The sequence below is a fragment of the Rhea pennata genome, chromosome 14 (genome assembly GCF_028389875.1).
Source record: "Rhea pennata isolate bPtePen1 chromosome 14, bPtePen1.pri, whole genome shotgun sequence".
Classification (NCBI taxonomy): Eukaryota; Metazoa; Chordata; class Aves; order Rheiformes; family Rheidae; genus Rhea; species Rhea pennata.
This window is the reverse complement of record NC_084676.1, coordinates 2,701,238-2,721,111: the sequence shown is the minus strand read 5'-3', so window position 1 is coordinate 2,721,111 and position 19,874 is coordinate 2,701,238. Positions and strand designations below refer to the sequence as shown.

General features: G+C 51.0%; 2 protein-coding genes across 3 annotated transcripts; one reads left to right on the top strand and one right to left on the bottom strand.

Annotated features, from left to right (window-relative positions):
• Positions 1–1,170: 1,170 nt before the first annotated feature.
• Positions 1,171–10,844, top strand: PAIP2 (poly(A) binding protein interacting protein 2). The gene is made up of 4 exons (XM_062587404.1): positions 1,171–1,324; positions 5,688–5,847; positions 8,303–8,482; positions 9,763–10,844. Exons 2-4 carry the CDS (start codon positions 5,710–5,712, stop codon positions 9,817–9,819), a joined length of 375 nt encoding a protein of 124 aa, XP_062443388.1. The 5' UTR covers positions 1,171–1,324; positions 5,688–5,709; the 3' UTR covers positions 9,820–10,844.
• A 2,403-nt stretch (positions 10,845–13,247) lies between these two features.
• SLC23A1 (solute carrier family 23 member 1) lies at positions 13,248–19,765 on the bottom strand. Of its 2 annotated transcripts, XM_062587326.1 has the most exons (16): positions 19,759–19,765; positions 19,326–19,369; positions 19,029–19,094; positions 18,820–18,951; positions 18,578–18,735; positions 18,412–18,500; positions 18,269–18,336; positions 17,996–18,177; positions 17,369–17,489; positions 17,106–17,262; positions 16,800–16,947; positions 16,544–16,649; positions 15,863–15,992; positions 14,987–15,130; positions 14,191–14,286; positions 13,248–13,495 (listed from the first exon to the last, which is right to left on the bottom strand). In XM_062587326.1, exons 2-16 carry the CDS (start codon positions 19,359–19,361, stop codon positions 13,248–13,250), a joined length of 1,881 nt encoding a protein of 626 aa, XP_062443310.1. In that variant the 5' UTR covers positions 19,362–19,369; positions 19,759–19,765. The 2 variants fall into 2 exon arrangements, with proteins under 2 accessions (XP_062443310.1, XP_062443311.1); XM_062587327.1 differs by lacking the exons at positions 19,029–19,094; positions 19,326–19,369; positions 19,759–19,765 and having other exon boundaries at positions 17,996–18,184; positions 18,264–18,336; positions 18,820–18,879.
• Positions 19,766–19,874: the final 109 nt, after the last annotated feature.

Here is a 19,874-nt window from a genome sequence, read left to right as displayed (position 1 = left end):
TTGCTTAGGCTGCTGCATTGCCCTCTCTGTAGAGCAGCAGCGTAGTACGTAGGCCCCTTGCAAACAGAGCAGCTTGGCAGGTTTGCCCTGAACTGGAAAAGTTTTTAAGGACTTGTTTCTTAGTGTGATTGATAACAGATTAGATCCTCAGTGCTTGTCTAGACGGCTACAGGCATTTCTTTCTCAGCAATGTCTCATCTTGCAGGCGGTTATAGGAGCTGTAAGTTATTTACAATTAAGGAGCAACAGCTGCACACGATAAACCAGTCCATGGTGGCCACACCTTGCCCGGGCAATAAACCTCGAGACAGGAGGCGGCGAGCCAAGTTCTGCTCTGGTGAGACCTTGGTGATGGGAAAGGAGATCCTGCAGCCTCCGAGGCGAGAGGCTCGGGCCCGAGCGCGCGCCTTGAGCCCGGGCGGAAGCAGCCGCCCTGATGTGAGCCACTGATGGCCGCGCGTGCCGGGTCAGCTTCGCGATGCTCTGCCTGTCCGCTTCGACCGAAGCGGGGGGGAGGGTGCTGCGCCTGGGACAGGCCTCCGGGAGGGGAGAGTCCTTAGGCACAAGGTGCTCGGGTGCACGTTTCTCGTGGGGTGTTTCTGCTCCAAAGTTTATTTCAGAAAAACAAGCCTGCAAGGATCATTAGAGATCGAGGCAGCGTCTCCGCACTAGGAACAACTTTTAGATGGAAGCCCCAGCTTTGTACCTTATTATTCCTCAGTAGGGCGAGGTTCATGCCAAGCCGGTGCGCGGACAAGCTGACGCAGGCAGCTCTTCGGGCCGAGCCCGTGCCGGCTGCCCGCCTCGGGCACCGACGGCGGAGCAGGGCCCGCGCCACCGGCGTCCCGGCCCGGCGCTACAAGATGGAGGCTTACCGTCCCCAGCCGGGACTCCGAGCCCCGGCATGCCCCGCGCCAACGCGCAAAATGGCTGACGGCGCCGCGGCCGCTCCCGGGAACTTCGAGGCCCAGCATGCCGCGCGGCTCCGCCTTCGCGACCGGCCCGGAGCCCCCAAGATGGCGGCCGCGCTCGCGAAGGACTACAGCACCCGGCGTGCAGTGCGCCCACCTCCCCGCGGGCGGCCGGGCGCTCCGCACGCTCCGCTCGCCGGCCTCGCTCCTCCGTCCGCTTCCGGGGCAGAAAGGGGCGGGGCTTGTGCGGTCACACAGGTAGCGGAAGTGACTTCACGTCCGCCCGGACTGTTGTGTTTGGACGCGGAGCGAGGTGGAGGGAGCGGAGCCCGAGCGAGAGCGGCGGCGGCGAGGCAGCGGCAGAGCAGCTCGGAGCCGGCGTGCGCACCCGCGGCCCTTCGCTCTCCGCGCAGGTAGGCCCGAGCGGCGGCGGGGCGCGCTGGGGGCCGGCCGGCAGCGGGGGGCGGCCCCTCCCCGGCGGCGGCGCGGGGCGGGCGGGGGCGGCCCCGCTCGGCGCCGGGCCGCGCGCCCGGGCCGCGCGCCCGCCTCCATTGTCTCCAGTCTCCATCCGGGTCCTGGGGAGGGGTGTGTGTGGGGGGGGGTGCGCTGGCAGCCGCGGGGGCCGACGGGATAGCACCGCGGCGCGGGGGCGGGCGCTGCTGGCGAACAAAGCGGGGGGGGGGGGGGAAGCGCCGCCGCCGCCGCCGGCTCCTCCGCCTGAGCTCAGCGTGCCCCGCTGGGAACGGCGTGAGCTGCTCGGGCGGGCGGACCCCGCCTTCGGGGACTGCGCCGGCTGAGGCGACTGCCCGGGTCGCTGCCGGACGGCTCCCCGCAGCAGCTGTGCTGCGCACCAGCGGCCTCGTTGCGCTCTTGGTGCGAGCGTGCTGCGGAATGAGCGGCCGTAAGCGCAGAGCTTTACAGTGCGGGTTTGGGCGAGGTGCCGTTGGCATCCTGCATGAATTTGATTCAGAAACCTGCTAAACACAGTGTAATCAGTTTGCTTGATAACTAATCAGGTTAGCAGCAGGCGGTTATCAGGAAGCTTGGCCAGCACTCCTGGGTCAGAAGGATATTCACCACTGAATAAACAAATAACACTTACCTTCTGCTGAAGTGTAAAGTCTTCCCCACTGCAGTTATTCATCTTAGTTTAAGTTTCAACTGCTGCTAAAACCTTAACTTGCTGCTTACTGTTTTGCATTGCTTTGGGGTATTTGTGGGGAATTTCTTGGGTATTTTTATTTTTTTTAAGGATGTAGAGACCTAGGTTTTGATAAACGAAATTAGACCCGTTGACCTTACCTTTTGAAAGTGTTAATCATACTCTTATGTGGTTGGTGACACCAAGTCTTTAGTCACAAAGCTTTGTGTATTAATGGTGGTTGGTCTCTGTCTTTTCGTTCCTATAAACATAGAAACACTCAGAAAAGCGGATAAATTAATAGACCTTAATGATGTTCTGGAGTAATAGGTTCCTCAATTTATTTTGTGTAGAGAGTAATTTTCCTTTACTTCATATGCCTGAAAGTTTGGTCGTTATGGGTGCAAGATACTTAATTTTTGACTTCTTTCTCAAGATAAATCCTATTCTTTCAATCTTTCATTATGCACTTACCATTTTTTCTGCTTTCTCCCTTCTTATCCCCCATTGCCCCTCCATCCCACATCCTGTAATAATTTGAGACTGAGCGAACACCAAATGCCCAGCTAGTGTTCAAAAGGAGGACACCATTATGGCAGTGTATTTTTTTCCATATCCTTTTATTTCCCAGCACTGCTAATGTTCTATTGCTTGTTTTACTGTAAGGAAACTTGAGGTCTTCTACCTGTTCCCAAACTGAAAATGGATTATTTTTATTCTTGACCACAGTGTTGCCTCTCACTGTGTCTTGTTTTCCACAGCAACCTTTGTTTGGGCTTGTGACTTGTAGCAAGGCTGAACTGGTGTTTGGCTTTCCTTTAGAACTGGCTGTAGCTCATCGCTAAAAAGGCTGTATCAAATGCTTGTGAAACAACTGAGACTAATTTTGCTCTTACAAATGAGCATAGAAGGCTAACTGATTTGTACCTTGAAATGGTGAAATAAAAAGCTCCATATACAGTATATTTTATTATGAGGTGCAGAAAATCACATTGCAAGGAGTGTTGTGACTAATGTGCTGGCCTTGGGCTTGCTTAGTATTAATGCAGAATAAATGTTTAAACACTTTCCTATGGAAAACATTAGCAAACTTAGGGTTCCATTAGATATCTTTCTGGTGGCATAAACATCATATATTCAGGTTAAAGTCTCATCTTTTTTGAAAATGATTAGTGTCAGTCTTGAGCAGTAATGGAAGTTGTTTCAGTCCAAAAGTGAAATACTACTCTTCCTTCCTTATAAATCAAACAGCTTGTGTTCTACTTTACTGTCTAGTAATTGGGGAAAAACAGCCCGTGATTCGACAAATCAACCTTTCAGGCTTTTACAAAAATAAGTCTTTTTCACCTTTATGGAATTGTCTGGGTACAGTGTTCTTTGTACAGACCTTCCCTGCATCTTGGCCTGAGTGCTTTGCCCTGTTAATGCAAATTTAACCACCTGTAGTGTAAACTGTTGATGTGCAGAAAGCCATGTAGAATATTAGTTTCAGTATTCCCTCCACAAAAGGAAAGGTAAAAACACTTTCCAAGAAAAACAAATAATTAGGCTTTTTGGACTTTGAGGTCTTTTATTTCGTGTAGTCCTGTTGCTAAACTTGTGAACAGGTGCATTTAAGATAATTTCAAGCTTGAATTGGGGAGTTAAAGGCAGTGTCTTTTCCCGTTTTATGTTAAATGTTGCCCTTTACAAGTTTATTTTGAAAGAACATCAAAAATAACCTTTTTTTTCTGTTGCTAGAGTACTTTAGTTTTAGTTAGAAGGTATTTTCTAGGGATTTAAACTGACTTCTGTGCTTAGTTTTGACTTTGCTTTGAAACCTTGAATATAATAAACCAGTGAAGTTCATTTTATCTGCTCTCAGCTTTTCTTAATTGATCATTTGGATATAGTAGGTCTTTGACTTGGCATTGTCAAGGAGAAGGTATTGAACCAAAACTTGAATTCTTCCCATAGATAATAGGATCAGTTGGAATATTAAAAGAAAACATGAGCTGCAGTGTGTTAAGCTCTGGTATTGTAGTAACAATGGAGGCTGTATTTTGCTATCCTCTTCTACTGCACAGAGTACTAGCTAAAAAGTTGGATAATGAAACAAATACTTTTGTGTACTGCTGTGTTATCTCATTGCAAATCTTTAGCAGTCTTCAGTCCTAAATTTGAAATTTCAATCAATTGCAAATGAATAATGTTACAGAACAAACTTGACCTCGTTAATACATCTTGTAGAAGTTAGACTGCTGGAAGTTATTCCCCCCCCCCAACTTAGAATATACCAAAAGATAAGAGAAACATCGAAGTATTAAAGTGTGTTGTTTTGGTTTTCGTTTTTCTTTTTCTTTTCTTTTTCTTTCTTTCTTTTTTTTTTTTTTTTAATACCATTGCCTCACATTTTGCATAATGTAGTTAAAATATTCAGTGTCTCCAATATTGGCGTCTGTACTTAAACATGGTATGGGAGGGAAAAAACAGGGCCTTTTCATTTGGATTTACAACACAGAGGATTTTTTTTATTTGTGTGTGTGTATGTGTGCATGTATATATATATGTGTGTGTGTGTGTATTAAAAAAAAAAAAAGACTTGGATGTGAGCGGGTTTGGGTGTCTGAACTTCTGTGGCTTACCAGCCTTACAGAGAGGCTTTAAACCGTTGTTCTGACAAAGATTCAGACTTCACTTAAGATTTGTCCTGATTTGTTTTCAGTTGTGGTTAGGTGAAACAAAACATTTTTACCAACTCTGCCTTCGTTCCTTGAGTTCAGGGCGTTGTGATATCACGTATTGTGGACACGCAGAAAAGTTGAGCGCTCTCCAGACGTGACTCAATCCATATTAATGAAGTGGGATAAGAGGCAAGCATGTACTGTCTTCTCGTTCATTCTGATGTTGTCTTATCTGAAATGTCTCAATCAGTGGGCTTTTGCTAATGGACTAGCTACAAAAATTGTAATGCCAAATTAATTCTCTCTGGAGAATCGGTGCATCGTAGCTTCTGCCTCTGAGGGCTTGCAGGGTTTCTGAGCAGTGAAATGGCCATGCAGCTTTGTTCATGCAAGCATATATAAGATCTTGCAACTGAACTTGGGCAGTCTAAAAGTTGCACTGAAGTGTTCGCAGTCATGGATTTTCTTGGATATTCCCCTGAAGTGTTGCATGCTGTCTCTGTAACAGTATGGACACTGGACAGTTTATTTCCATGGAAGCTTGCTAAAATGCAGGTGAGTACTAAATGTATTTTGGAAAGCAAATTTTCCTTTGTTTCCTGAATGTTACCTCAAGTGCTCTACTCTTATTGGCAAGTATGCATGCTTTCTATTTTTTCTGCCACTTTTTTTTTTATCAGCCTTGGTGCTTGGCTCTTGCTGATTTGATGAGATTTAATTTGGGGAAGTCATTCTAATCTGTATACAATAAAAACAGAGGTTATGATGTTATACAGTTGTTAACCATGATTAGCTTATTAGCAGAACTCAATCTTACATGTTTTTTTTTTTTTTCACTCACTCTGCTACTGCCATGTTAAAGCTACCTGGAGCCCTGAAATACAGATGCAGCTTTCCCTTGGGCAGGATCTGTGTAGAAGCAGGGTGATGAGTTAATCTGCACGTCTTTAATTACTGCATTCTTAATCGTAGACTTCAAATCAAAGACGCAGCCATGAAAGATCCAAGTCGCAGCAGTACTAGCCCAAGCATCATCAATGAAGATGTGATTATAAATGGTCATTCTCATGAAGATGACAATCCCTTTGCGGAGTACATGTGGATGGAAAACGAAGAAGAATTTAACAGGCAGGCAAGTTGTTTTCCTGTGTAGATGTGTTGTGATGCGCCTTACTATTTTCCGGCTTAAGGGAGAGGTGCTGCAGCCTAACAACCAGTGTACAGAACTGGGAATCCTTTAGAGCTGAGGTTTTTAGATAGGCTTGCTAGAATGATTCCGGGGGACAAATATAGTTTCTCTACCAATAAGTCATTGTTTTCTATGACTTTAGAAAATACAGGAAGTGCAGAATGTTCTCATGCATCCGTTAATTCCATACTTCTGTAGGAGGGAGAAAAATATATAGTTGACAGGCTTAACATACGGCATGTTGGAAGGGACTAATCTTGCTAAGGTACTGAGCTGTTTTGATTTTTAGTTTGTGCAAGCATACCAGGCGTGGTAGTTTCGAATTGGATAAGTCCAGGTGCAAATGTGCCTTTATCGACACAGCTATTAGTAAGGGAGTTGGTGGACATAGTTGTTGAGTGACAGTTCTGTTTGGGTTGCTTAATATTGTAAGGCTAATCTTTGCAATCTGATTGGAAGGAAGCTTTTGATTTAGTCTTCCACCTTATATCTGGATGCAGTTTTCCCTCCTGTGGAGGCTGGGGAGAGCCCCCTCTCTCTGTTCCCCTTTTCATGATAATCGCTGCTTGATCTTGTTGCTCAGATTGCTGCTTTCCCTGTTCTGCAAAAGTGTGGCAGTGCTGAAGGTGCGGAAGTGTAAGCTTATGAAATACAACTCTCCTGTTCTCTCTTTATAGTTCTTTACTGGGTGCAAGTAGGTACAAAGCTAATTTCAAATTCAGGTTGCTCACACGATCTACATTCTCCTGTGCATATGCCAGGATGGTCTTAACATTGTTTCCTGTTTGGTGGGTTTCTTCCCCCTCAGGGACTCCGCTCTAGTTAGTGTACAGGATGTGCGGTACTTGGGAAATGAGCAGAGTTGTGCAGTGAATTAACTATTTATCAGATACAGACTTCATTTTTAGAGAACAGAAATGGGAGCGTGAGAGGAGAATGCTTTTATTCAGGCAGGCAAATACAGTGTGAGATCCTGTTCTCTTGCCCCTGTAGGCACATCTCTCTCCGGAGCTGAACAAGTCAAAACTTCGTCTGGAGATTACACACTTGTGGCACTATTAAGTTCAAGCCATTTAGGGTAATTAAACGCTATTACGTACTTCTAGAACTGCCCTTGGAGACACCTGTAGGTGTGCAGCAGTGTAACAAAACACCTGGAGTTGGGCAACCTCTGTTGTAATACTAGCTTGTGACTGTGTGCCCACGGTTTCCTTTACCCACACACAGGAAGGAGACGGTACCTCAAAAGAAGGATTGGAAACCGGAGTACTAATTTGACCGTGCTGGGGTGCTTTACACTGGGTTTTCTGAAGAAATTAGTAAGTCACTGTTTCGTGAAGGTTTTGAATCGTCTGGACAGTCGCTTAAAGTATATGGTAATGAGTCCCTGTTCCCCAAGAGCTGTGTACTGTGTATCTTAAGCACTTAAGGGAGCTGATGACTGTGCTTGTCTTGAGGATAGGGAGGTCTAGACTTCGTGAGAGTCCTAGACTCAGATACTAAACCTTTTTGACTTTGTTTCTGGTGTGTAACTCTTTCCATCCCAGGATCTAGTGCATGTTTGATTTTTCAGGATGAAGGATAGATGGGGAAACCTGTTGAAGCTTCCATTAAATGCACTTAATCTGTTACGATTTTTTTCTTTTGTCCCTTACGCCTGGCAAGTCATTTGTGTCGGCTTCTATTTCCATGCTTCCCACTCTAGGGGACACAACTTGTCAGGATCAGCTCTTTCCAAAACTTGTTTACTGAACAACCAAGCAAAACTTTCCTTTAATTTGTGTTCTACGATGCGTATCAGTTTTGCATCAGCTGATTTGTACTGCAGGTCAATGTTCTTAGTGACTGCTATGATCATGTGGAGTTTCTTATGAGAACTATACTGTGTGAAAATGTAATCTGCAGCCTAGGAGATGCTTTTGTTATTCCTTGCTTCAAGTAACAGGCAGTAATTTTTTCAGGAGTTTTATGGGGGCATTTTTCTATTGAGTGTGTGTGTGTTGCATGGCTACAGACATTGTTCCTGGTTCCTTCCTCATACTTCACCTAGGTTGAATGGTGGATTCAGTCCAGACAAGGTGGCACAGATGAAACCTGTGTTCTGCTTCTCCTTGAGCTGGTAACAAGTTCTCTGCAGTAAGCATGCAGACCGGACAGCTAGGACTAATGGGTCGTCCTGCCATTCTCACTAGTAGTAGGCCACAGCCTGAGTTCCTAGGACAATGCACTTTTCCATGTGAAAGAATCAAAACTGCTTGCCTTGCTACAGCAGAAATAGGGTGTTCTGCCAGAGGTGCTAGTGCAGTGCTACAAAGATGGTCAGTTAGGTGCACAAACCCTGAAATAAAGGGACAAGATTTCAATAGCTTTGATAAAGCTGTTTCTTCTCATTGTATAGATTGAAGAGGAATTGTGGGAAGAAGAATTTATTGAGCGCTGTTTCCAAGAGATGCTGGAAGAAGAGGAGGAGCACGAATGGTTTATTCCAGCCCGTGATCTCCCACAAACGATGGATCAAATCCAGGACCAGTTCAATGACCTTGTTATCAGTGACAGCTCATCACTGGAGGATCTGGTGGTAAATTCACTTTCTCACCATATTTCTAAAACTTGACAACTCTCCTTGTCCAAGGCTGCTCTCTGTTTTTGGTAATTGCAGTAGAAAATCCTTTACAGGTAGGCTGGTGACTCTTACCGTATACATAGCTATGGTGGAGGGAGAAATGTGGAACAGTTGGGTAAGGTAGGTTTCCTCAGATGACGTGACCAGTTCAGTAGTTTTGTTCATAATGGCATGGTACGTTTCCTAGGCCACGGCATAAATTCAAGTGTGTTTGGGTATGTATGCTGTGTTATGAATGAAGGGCAGCGAGCGAATCACGCTGACTTTATGAATTGCTGTTCAGTGGCAGGACTGCAAAACTTCAATCCAGTGACTTTCAACACTTGCACATACTGGGTAGATACAGGTCAAGTTCTAAAATCTGATTTGGATCAAGTGAACTATGGCAAATCTCTTGGTAGAAGTTCTAGGAAGAGGAAGCTAGCTAAACTGATTTCCCTGGTTCTTGTGCACAGCTTCTCAGTCCAGAGGTCAACTAAAAGGAAAGGGCACTCTACATTTTTGCTTAACAGAATATGTAATGGAGTTATTGATAGATAGTACAAAACACACGTAGGTAAATCACATAACTGCTGTAAAAATGGATGCAGAACTGTCTCCCACGCTTGAGGAGATAAAGGCAGCAGTTTTTAACTCAGTTAAAACATAAAAGCCTAATCCTGCTTTTCCTTCTTAACAATAAATAGCTCATTTCAGAGATGCTGGCTGCACACCTGTAACTGCTACCAAAATAACTGCTGAGGATTGTAGAGCAGCGCTTGCCAACTAGGTGGAAAGGGTGCTCACAGGCATAGGAGAATTTAACATGAACATTGTAATTTTTTTAATTCCCCAAAGTGGCTTAACTACTTTGAATGAATCCCTTCTTGCTCGAATAAGCAAGATCTAAAAACCCTGTGACACTTAAAAATTCAACTTTAGGAAAGGCTTTCAGCAGTAATCAGAGTTGCTGTATTTGATATGTGTATCTGGGTTCTTGTTTCTTATTCACTGAGCCCTCCTCCGGTTGAAACCTCCAGGTGGTGCTAACGAAGGATGAATAGTGCAGTTACTAGCCTAGAGTGGGCTTTTTATTGAGTATGGAGACAGTACATGTAAAACCTTATTTTTTTCTAACAGACTCAGAATAATAACAATCTGTTTTGCTAGTGGGGTCCACCTAGAATTGTATTCAGCTTAAAAGTGGAAGATGAAAAATAATGATTCAACTAGACTTCTGTTTTTCCCTTCCTTAGGTCAAGAGTAATCTGAATCCAAACGCAAAGGAGTTTGTTCCTGGGGTGAAGTACTAAATATTTGAGTAGACTGGGCCCTCTTTTGGTGGATGTAGCACAATTTCCACACTGTGAAGCCAGTATTAGAAGATTTAATTGTAAAAGCTCTCTTCTTGTCACTGTGTTACACTTATGCATTGCCAAAGTTTTGTTAGTCTTGCATGCTCAATAAAAGTGCTGAGACTGTTATTAAGTAAATCTGTCAAAAGTTTAATGGAAACATAATTGGACCCTGGCTCTTTGCAAAGGAGACAGTGAGGTAAGAAGCACCAGTCAAGTTGAGACAAAGTACCACTTATAAAAACTTCTGCAGACTCTGTCTTTTTAATAGGATTTGGAATTTGCTAAGGATGGTCTGTTTTTAGCTAAAGATGTGTTAACTGGTGCTAGTTTGCACCTGATAATGCCTTAACTTTAAAATGAAAGCAAGGTTATCTGATTGTTATGCAAATTAGCTAACTTTCCTTTGAAATATCAGTATTGTTACTAATGTTAATTTTTCCCCCTTAAAAAAAAAAAAAAACTTCATGCTGCTCAAAAGCAGCATGAGCTTTAACAAAATTTTACAGACCTGTACAGAGTCCTAGATCTCAGCTACTGAACTAACATCCAAGTGATTGGAAGGAAGAAATTTCCTATATTTACAGTATGTTATCATGTTAGAAATGTTTCACTTCCTAATTACATTAAAGGAGATGTGAGTTTCATCACAATTTCTTCCAAGAACCCAGATACATAGCACTGTCTATGTAACTTTTAGTATACAACTTTAATATAGCTGGATTTAACCAAGAAAACCCTAGCATTAGTGATTTGAGTGGTGCTTTTCCCTTGCTTTGTTTAATCATCACTACACAATAGTCTACAGCACAACAACTTTTTTCTTTTATTAAAGCTAGAACAGTTTTGGCTTCTTAAACTTCATATTTGGGTAGGTTAAGCTGCCATACGTGTTCAGTGTGAATAGTGTTTAAGTTGAAAATATTGTAAAAAAATTATATTTTTTCAAAAATATTTAAAAAAATAAATAATAGTAGAACTGACTTGTGACTGTCTTGTGAATATGCATTTTACATGGCAACCTTTATTTGGCAACACGAGGAGGTGAGGGATAATTCTAATGCTTTGGCAGATATGATGCCTATAGTGCTGCTTGTAATGAGCTCACCAAAACAGCAGTCTGAGATTGGGCTCTCACTGCTCCTTTTTCCTCCTGTGAAGTCTTCTTGCTTTATGTGTTTCCTTGAACATATTTTACTGAAATGTTATTTCTCATTGCTGCTAGTGCTAGTTCAGCTCCACTGCTTCTGGCAGCACAGGAAGTCCTAGTTAACAGCTGATGGCTCTATATAAAGCCCACAGCCTGAAACATGCTTTCAGAGGCTTTGGCACCGTAACTGCTGGAGCTGGGGCACTCTGAGTGACTGTTCTGGCTCCGTGTAAACTTGACAGAGCTTCAGGAAGATGTGGGTAAATTGCATGTTGGATACATTTAATGGCCCCCGGCAATCCTTAGACAAAAGTTTGATCCGCTTGTCCTTCACTGTTTTACCTCACCTCACCGTTAGTATGTTCTGTTTAGCTCTGGGTAAACCAAATGGAAACACTTGAGAAATTTTGTGGTACTGCAGTGCAGAAAGACTGAGATGATGCCTCCAAACAGATGGTAGTCTGCAACATAGCACTTTGTTTTGGCAGGCTTTCTTTAGAGTGGAAACCTCTAGGTCTTCCTAGAAGCAGCCAGACTATTCTGGTGTTTTTGCTGGCTTTGAAATTGCTTAAGCTCGTGCACCTTGAGACAGGAGGTCAGGAAAGACATACTGCCGTGTTACAGCTTGTTGTTAGCTGGAGAGGGAGTCTTACCAGGGGTCCCCCTGTGCTGCTGCCAGCAGTTCTTGCAGCCTTGGTCCTTGCAGTGAACGTCCTCTTTTTAGCCCAGGTGTGATTAACTGGGGATGACTGGCAACTAAGTGCCCTAGCTAGGACCCAGCTAGCTGCAAAACAGCCAAGCTTCTCGCTTTTTTCCTGTCCTGTCCTAGCTCTCCATATAATATGGAGAGGCTTAATAAAGAATTGGACTTGCTGAGAGCTATGGCAGTGTCTACAGAGATCACCTTTGTAGGTCACAAATAAGATGTTAACTAGGAAGGTGCCTTTCTTCTGCAGGAGAAGTCTGCTTAATGAGCTGTTTTGCATGATCCCTTGGTAGGTATCTGTTCCTGTACTGGAATCGGAGCAGTAAAACCAGAGCAGCGAGCGCTTTGCTTTTTAGGGGTTCCTAGGCCTGAATTCTTTCCTGCCTCGTGTTTGCAGACTAGGATGGGGTAATACAGTGCTCCTTTCAGCTTTGGGTTTTGTTGCTAACCCCCACAGGTCAGATCCACTGCAGAAAACGGGCTCAATTCTGTTAGCCCTTGTGTTGAGGCTACCAGCTGTCTTTTGTGCACACTACTGAAAACTGTCCGGCTGTTCAAGTCATGAGGCAGCGCTTAACTGGAGCAGCTGGGGATAGAGCCAACTTTCTGGCATCCTCAGCAGCAGAACTGGTTTGCCAGAAGCTCTTGCTTTCCACCTCACCCTCTGGATTAGAGTTCAGAGACAAGCTCACTGACTAGCAAGAGTCAGCTAGAACTGAAGTAACTTCAGCTGTGTCATGTCTGGTTTTTGGCAGTCTAGAAGAGAGGATGTCTACTGTGAGCTACACTGTGTAGCAGTCCCCATCTGTAAGCTTTTGATGCCTTCAAAAATGCAGAAAGGATGAGGAAATGATCCAGGAGAAAGCAGTGAAAACATGTGGCAAATAGGCTTTTTTTTTTTTTTTTTAATGCATAATTTTAAAGTAGACGTACTAATGCTCCATCGTGGTTGGTCTGCATACTGTGCTCTGCACAGAGCCAGCTTAATCCACAGAGTAACCTTGCTAAAGTCAAGGCTATTGCATGAAAACTCTTGGCCCTGGGTGGCTATTCACTATTCTGGCTGGTACTAGTGGCCTTGCAAGTTCTCGCTAGCTCTGACCATATTTAATGAACTTCAGCAAAGCTCTGAACAAGTCTTAAAACCAGCTTAAGTTCGAGTTAGAAATTACACAGAGGTGGTGGTTCTGAGGCCAGTACCTCAGGAGCTTTACTGTCTGTAGGAGTTCTCATTGTGGAGTTTGTGTTCTGTTTTTAGCTAAAACAGGCTAGTGATGTTCCCGAAAGGCAACTGAATGTCCCTAGTCCTGTTCTGGAGACGAGCAGAAGCAGCCTTGGCTTTGGACTTGATGGGGTTCTGGAAGCCCTGCAGCAATGCTGCTCTGATGTGACCTGGGGGGAGCTCTACACTGGGCTCTCTCAGCAGTTTCATTTGGCTTTTCTATCCTGGCCTTTCTTTAGCAACCTGTGGGAGAACTGAGATGCGAGTCTAGTAGCAGTCCAGCAGAAGGTGTTCGTCCTGCCCTAGGTTCAGACCTTCGTACATACAGAGAGGTTGTCGGTGTTATCTTGCGTGTTTTCGGTTGAATCGCAGTTTTTCTTTGTTCTCGAGTTAAATCCTCGGAAGACTGGGCAAATTGGCACGTACTTCAGCCACCAGATTCTTCTCACAATGTTCATCCCAAAAGGAAAGTCGTAGCTTTTCAAGCTTGCTGCTGTTGTGCTGTCGGAGTGCGCTCCGGCCTTCCACTGAACCAGGCCCCGCTCCTCCTGTGTCCCTGCAAGGGGAGACGAAGCTTTGGCTGGTGCAGGGGCTGCAGGGCACCGCTGCTGGCGCGGGTGCAGCACAGCAAAGTAGGTTCCTGAAAAGTAACAAACTACTGGCTGCTCCTCAAGTCCCTTGCAAAGGCACAACTGTGGAGACGGGATTCTCCCCTTCCAGAGCTGAATGCTGTTTGCAATGCCGCATTTGACAAGCAGCCTCAGCAACTGGCGTTTATAAAGGCATCATCTTCCTTAAGAGAATAAGAAAATCTGTCGTGGCGTTGACCCAAACGACCTGTGGTAGTGACTTGCTAATGCGTAGCCATCTGCTGCGATTGCAGAGATCTGTTGTTTACCACAAACCCCAGTGCTGTTTCGCGTAGTGACCTCTGCTTGTCCCAGTGCAAGGGCTTAGAGCAGGGAACGATAACTAGCAAAAATCTAGTTGTTGGGGATGCTTTCTGGAAAGGTGCCCTGACTTAGACCTGCTGAAGTGTGTGTATTAGGGTCTCTGCGGTGGGGCTTTGCTAAGTGCGAAGGTACCTGCAGCCTCCCAGTAGTCTCTTGCAGCATTTTAAAAAAGAAGAAAATGGAGTCGGCTGCAAGTACACTAGAAGAGGGGGGACCTGGGTGCCAGCTGGTCTGGCAACAGCTGTTAGTGTGCTATAAAACCCTCCTGTTTTGTCCCCGTGGCTCCTGGGCAGTTTACCTGGAATGGTGTTGTCCAGTATGAAGGCAATGGTCCCCCCAACAAACATCTCTGTTGTCAACAGCACTGTCAATATTTGGTCCAGTTCAGGGACACCTAGAAGAGTTCAGACCAGTCATTTACTGCAGAGCATGGGAGGAGGAGGAGACAGCACTGTCTAAAAAGAAAAGAGAAACTGGGCTTTGCAGAGAGGGCTGGTGGCTGCTGAGCACTTGAGCTCTGTGACACCATTAGGATCCTCACCAAGGCATGTTCATGTTTAGTCCCAGGTCAGTTAAATGATTTTTAAAAGATGTCATCATCTACTTGCAAGATCTTCCTTTCCCCTTGTATCAGATTGGGTTTCAGGTGCAATAAACCTTACCTCGTAGCTGTTGTCCCAATTTAACTCTCATTCTGCTTTCTAAATGTTCTTTAAAGTGTGGTTTACTGAGCAAGGCCTTTGCTGGAGTGGCCAGGGCTGTTAAAGGCAGGCATCAAAGGGGGAGGAAACCAACAGCTGTGAACAAAAACCATCTAACGAGGACTTAGATCTAATATTGAGCATGACAAGAGCCTTAAATCCCCGTGATGTTCCCATGGAAGCTGGGTGTTATTCCTAAAGTAATTCTGTCGTGATTAAGATGTGCCTTATTAATCATGGCTTACCCAGGGTGCTCTCATAGTGCCTGAGAGATCTGCGTTCCTCTCTCGCTAAACATTATATCGAACCAAGAATTTGGTAGAGGAGGTGATCCCTGCGGTGGCAACAGAAAATGTAAAATACGTTCTGAGGCTTTCAGCAGGGGAGGTGTACCTGTGTTAATGGCGTTGGGGTGAGAATCCAAGTAGTTCGGCAGCGTCAGCCCAAAAAACATCGCAAACCCCAGAACAAAAAGGTTGCGGGAGGAGTTCATGTCAACGAACTGCAGGTTGGAAAGGCCAACGGCTGTGATCATGCCTGCAAGCAGAGGAAGTTCAGCCTCGTGGCAGCCCTGCCGGGGAGGACGGAGCCCGCACCCGAGAGAGGGCTGGTGCGGCTGCCTGCTGCTCTGCTGAGGCCTGAGCCAGCCTCTGCCTCTGTGGCTGCGCGAGCGAAACAAGGCTGCAGCTGGGCAGTTGTTGCAGAAATTGCCTATGGTTGTGGCCTGCTCCCCTCCAGCTCTCTGCTGGAGGTGAACGTGCCGTGGTGGTGCTGGCAGCCTTGTCTGCTCCGGCATAAAGGCTGCGAAGTTGGTTCTGAGCCCGGTGGGCGCCCCGAGCCCTGCTCAGGGTGCCGTCCCCTCTGGCTGCGGGTGCTGCCTCGAGCTGCGTGTGATGCAGCAGCACAGCGACAAAACCCGGCTTCCGCTAACGAGAACCTCACCGAAGTCGGGAGGTAAACTTGAGCGGAGTGATGTATGCGGACTGTGTCTATCCCCAGGGGGATCGTGGTTCGGCAGCGCAGCGCCCGCGACTGGTTAGGGAAGGCAACAGCTAAACCTGAGACCCTCCCTGACAATTTGAATACACGTCAGATAGCCGCCTCTCAAATGCAGGTTTGCATCTCTCAGGCTTATCGTACAAGGCTGCTCCGTCGCTTGTCAGCACGGCCTAGCAGTGCCTGAATCCCGGGGGAAATGACCCGTCAAAGCCCTGGGATTTAACGGCAGTTTGGGTTTGACGTACAAGCGGGTACTTGTGGAGTGGTTACCGAATAACGTGCAGAACATCCCTCCGAGGATCGGGTCTGGGAGCGAGGCGAACAGAGCGGTGAACTTGCCGATGGTTCCTAAAACGATCATGATCCCAGCGCCGTACTGTATCACTCTTCTGCTTCCCACCTGCGCAGAAGAACCTGCAGTGAGCTGAGGCGAGCTGGCTGCTGGCCATCCACACTTCATCACTGCAGCTGGCTCTGCAGAGCATGGGTAATCCCTGGATTTCAAAGCACTCTGCAAAGAAACGTCTTGCAGAAAGACATTGGCTGGGGTCATGATACTGGGTGTTTGCTCTCCTCTTAGTGTGTGAGCGAGCGAGCATGCAGAGGGTTGTTGTATCGATGCTTCTCTGACATCCTTCAAATAGGAACAGCCTGGTGCTCGGAGAGCAGGTTGCTCCTCTCTGTGCTGGCCGAGCCCCCGTGCTGCTCTGGGTGAGAAAAGACCTAAACCCTCCTGGCAACGTGACGAGGAGCAGCAGCAGCAATGGGCCAGCCCAAGGGAGAACGGCGTCTACCAAAGCAGACCCGGGGGAAAGGGCTTACGGCCGCAGAGCCCAGGCGCCGAGCGGGAAGCAGCCCTTGCCCTGGGGAGCTGAGCGAGCGCCCTGCGGCAGCCTCTTCTCCCTGGGGCGTCCCCGGGGTTCGCAGTGGCTGCGCGCGCCCCGGCGGTACCTTCGTGATGCCCAGGACGCCGATGTTGGGGCTGGAGGAGGTGGAGCCGTTGCCCGTTCCCAGCAGCCCGGCTATGATGCAGGAGATCCCTTCTGTGAAAATGCCCCTGGAAAACAGATCAAAGGGGCGCCTCCAGCCGGGCTCGCTCGGGCTCCGGCCAGGCCCTGACCTGGAGGTGGGACCCGGGCGTCTGCCGGGGAGCAAAGCACCGTTCCCGCGGCAGGGAGCGCAGGCTGGAGGGAGCGCGTGCCCGTACCTGTTAATGGCGTGCACAGGAGGGGCCGGCGCTCCCGCCAGCCGTGCGCAGGAGTAGTAATCCCCAATGGACTCGATGATGCCCGCCAGGGTGGCGCTGAACATGCCCAGCACGGCGGCGGCGGTCACCGTCGGCAGGCCCCACTGACCTGGCGGAGGAGCGGACCGGGGCGTGAGTCGGGGGGCACCCGCGGGACCCCGGGGTGCTGGTCCCCGTGTCCCTCCCGGTGCCGCGGGGACCTCCTGCAGGGACTCGGGCAGGGGAGGGCTGGCGGGGGGCGCGGGGCGCCCGCGGGCCGGCACTCACACGGGTAGGGGACGCGGAACCAGGGCGCCACGGACAGGATCTCCCCGCGGGCGTCCGTCCGCGCCTTGTAGCCGTACGCCTCGGGCTGGCTGGGGAAGACGGCGGCGCGCGTCAGCAGGTAGCAGAGCAGCCACACCACCATGATGGCCAGGATGATCTGCGGGGAGAGGCTGGGGCTGAGCCGCTCCGCGGCGGCACCCTCGCCCGCCGGCGCCGGGGCCGAGCCGCCGGGGCCCTCGGAGCCCGGCCGGGGCGGCTCCTACCGGGAACATCTTGAAGATCTGCACGCGGAGCAGGACGAAGCCTCTGCCGCAGCGGTAGCCGGGCAGGCGGAGGGTGACATTTCGCAGGTACTGGGCAAACAGCACCATGAGGAAGATGGACCTGGGGAGAGCAGACGTCCCGGAGGGCTGCTCGGGCGCCACCTCCGCACCGAGCAGGACATGGGTGCCAGCGGGCCGCCTATGCGGAGGGACCGGGAGGGAGCCAAAACGGGGGGGGACCTGTCCCCCGCAGTGGGCCGCGTATTTGGGCACCCCTCATTTGGTGGGCTCTGCCTGGCACGCGTTTCCGTCGCCAACCGCAGCGGCGGCAGAAGGAAAAAAGGGTTAAAGGAAAGTGCTGAGAAGCCAGAGCTGGCTTGGAGCGGCTGGAGACGGCCGTGTTTGCTGCCGGTTGCTGCAGCAGCGCAGGGACGGGCCCGAGCGGGGCGGCGCCGCGGCGGCCCTCGCACCCGCCGCCCCGCCTCAGCCCCGCGCGCCGCCCCGGCGGAAAGAAGCCGGGAAGGGGCTGCGCGATGGTGGGGGGGTGGTGGTGAGGTGGTCTGGGTCACCGCGGCGCTGGCGCCCCGCGCCCCATCGCCCGCCCGCGACCGGCGCAGCCCCACGTACAGCGCCGCGATGCCCCAGTGCGATCCGGCGCGCTCGCCGGCCGCCTGGAAGACGGAGAGCCCGATGAGCGACACCGTGGGCGTGACGGTGAGCGGCCCGATGTAGCTGAGCAGCGCCCCGGGCAGCCCCAGCAGCCCAATGGCCACCTCCACCAGGCTGGAGACGATGATGGCGCCTTGGATCTGGCGGGCGGCGGCAGAGAGGGAGGCGAGGCGGTGAGGCGGCGGCGGCGGCGGCCCGGCGGGCGCCCGCTGGCCGCGGCGGCCGCCCTACCTCTCTCATCCGCGGCTGCCAGATGTGCGAGGTGTTCAGCGGCAAGGCCCAGTTGCCGTAGATCTGCTCTGGGGACCGAGGTGGGAGGTGAGCGGCTGGCCCCCGCCGCCCCCGCCGCCGCCACTGCCGCCGCCGCCGCTTACCCTCCGGCGGGCACTTCCACTTCTCCAGGGCCAGGATGGATTTGGCGGGGACGAGGAAGGCCAGAGCGCTCGCCTGGAAGAGGGGCAGCCTGGGGCGGCAAGGGGGGAAGCTGCGCGGCCCCCCGCCGCCTCCCCGGCGCCGCGCCACCTCCCCGGCCGGCCCTACCTGATGCCCACGGTGGTCTGCACCAGCGTGGTGACGCCGACGCAGGTGAAGATGGTGCCGATGAGCTGGCTCACGGTGAACTGGTCCTTGCCCACGCAGAGGCTCTCAGCCAGCAGGAAGGGGACGGCGATGGTGCCGCTGAAGCAGGTCAGGTAGTGCTGGGGACGGCGGGGCGGCTCAGAGGGGGCAACAGGGGCGGGGACGAAGGCGCCGCTTTTGGGGACCGCCAGGCCCGGCCTTACCTGGAAGCCGAGCAGAACGCAGAGGTACCAGGGCGGCACGTCCTCAATCTTGTAGATCATATCGAAGCCCGTCCTGCCCGGTGCGGGGCGGCCGGCGGCCGGCGCGGGGCCCTGGGGCGCGCAGGGGCAGGGCTGAGCGCCGGGGGCGGCGGGTTGGGCTGGGCCAGCGCCAGCCCCGGCGCCGCGGCGGCCAGCAGTGCCCTACTCACCCTGGGCTCCTTGCCTTGGGGACGCTCGGGGGCGGCCGGGGCGCCGGCGGGAGCCGCGTCGCCGTTCTGGCACCGGGAGAGAGGCGGGAGAGGCGGGAGCCTGAGCTGGTGGTGTGCCGGGCGCGCGCTATGGGAACGGGGCTGCGCTCCTCGCCCGCCCCCGCCGGTCCCCGTGGGGCCGCCGCGCTGCTCCGGGCCGCCCGGCTCCGCGGCGGCCTCCCCTGGGGGCTGGCACCCCGCCGCCTGCCCGCCGCCCCGCGGGCACGCCGTGCCGCCGCCAGGGCACTCCGGGTTCACCTGGGGCTGCCGCAGGTCCCCCGAGCTGGTCCCCATCCTCCGGCAGTGCCGCCCGGGCCGGGGGATGTCGCCGAATGGCGGGTTTTATGGCCGCGTGGAGGACTTTAGTCAACACCTCGGACATGGTGCGGGGCGGCGATCTGTAAGGCGGCCATTGGCTGCCGGTTGTGAAAGAGGGCGAGCTCTGCCCCTCGGGGAGATCAGCTATTAACTCCTTTCCTTCGGCCCGGCATCGCCCGCGGCGCTGGGGCTCTCCCTGCGCTGCGCGGCACGCTCGGAGGCATCCGCGCCCCCCGCGGGTGCTGCCGGGCCGGGGGCACGGCGACGAGCCCCCGGCACCGGGCCGGGCTGCAGGGCGAGCGGCGCCCGCTACCCGTCCAAAGGGCGCATTAAGCATTAACCGTGCCCGCCGAGGCGCCGGGCGCAGGCTGCCGGCGGGATCCCGGCGCTCCGCCAGCGGGAACAGCCGTCAGGCCGGGGCGGCCCGGCCCGGCGGGGACACGGGGACAGGCCACGGCTGACGGCAAAGCGAGGGCTGCGCGATGGCGT

Coding starts and splice junctions, on each gene's coding strand:
- PAIP2 (XM_062587404.1), top strand. CDS start 5,710: ATGAAAGATCCAAGTCGCAGCAGTACTAGCCCAAGCATCATCAATGAA. Junction 5,848..8,302: donor AAGAAGAATTTAACAGGCAG/GCAAGTTGTTTT, acceptor CTCATTGTATAG/ATTGAAGAGGAATTGTGGGA. Junction 8,483..9,762: donor CATCACTGGAGGATCTGGTG/GTAAATTCACTT, acceptor TCCCTTCCTTAG/GTCAAGAGTAATCTGAATCC.
- SLC23A1 (XM_062587326.1), bottom strand. CDS start 19,361: ATGGGGACCAGCTCGGGGGACCTGCGGCAGCCCCAG. Junction 19,095..19,325: donor GGGACCTGCGGCAGCCCCAG/GTGAACCCGGAG, acceptor TCCCGGTGCCAG/AACGGCGACGCGGCTCCCGC. Junction 16,948..17,105: donor GTTCCGCGTCCCCTACCCGT/GTGAGTGCCGGC, acceptor CTCCTCCGCCAG/GTCAGTGGGGCCTGCCGACG.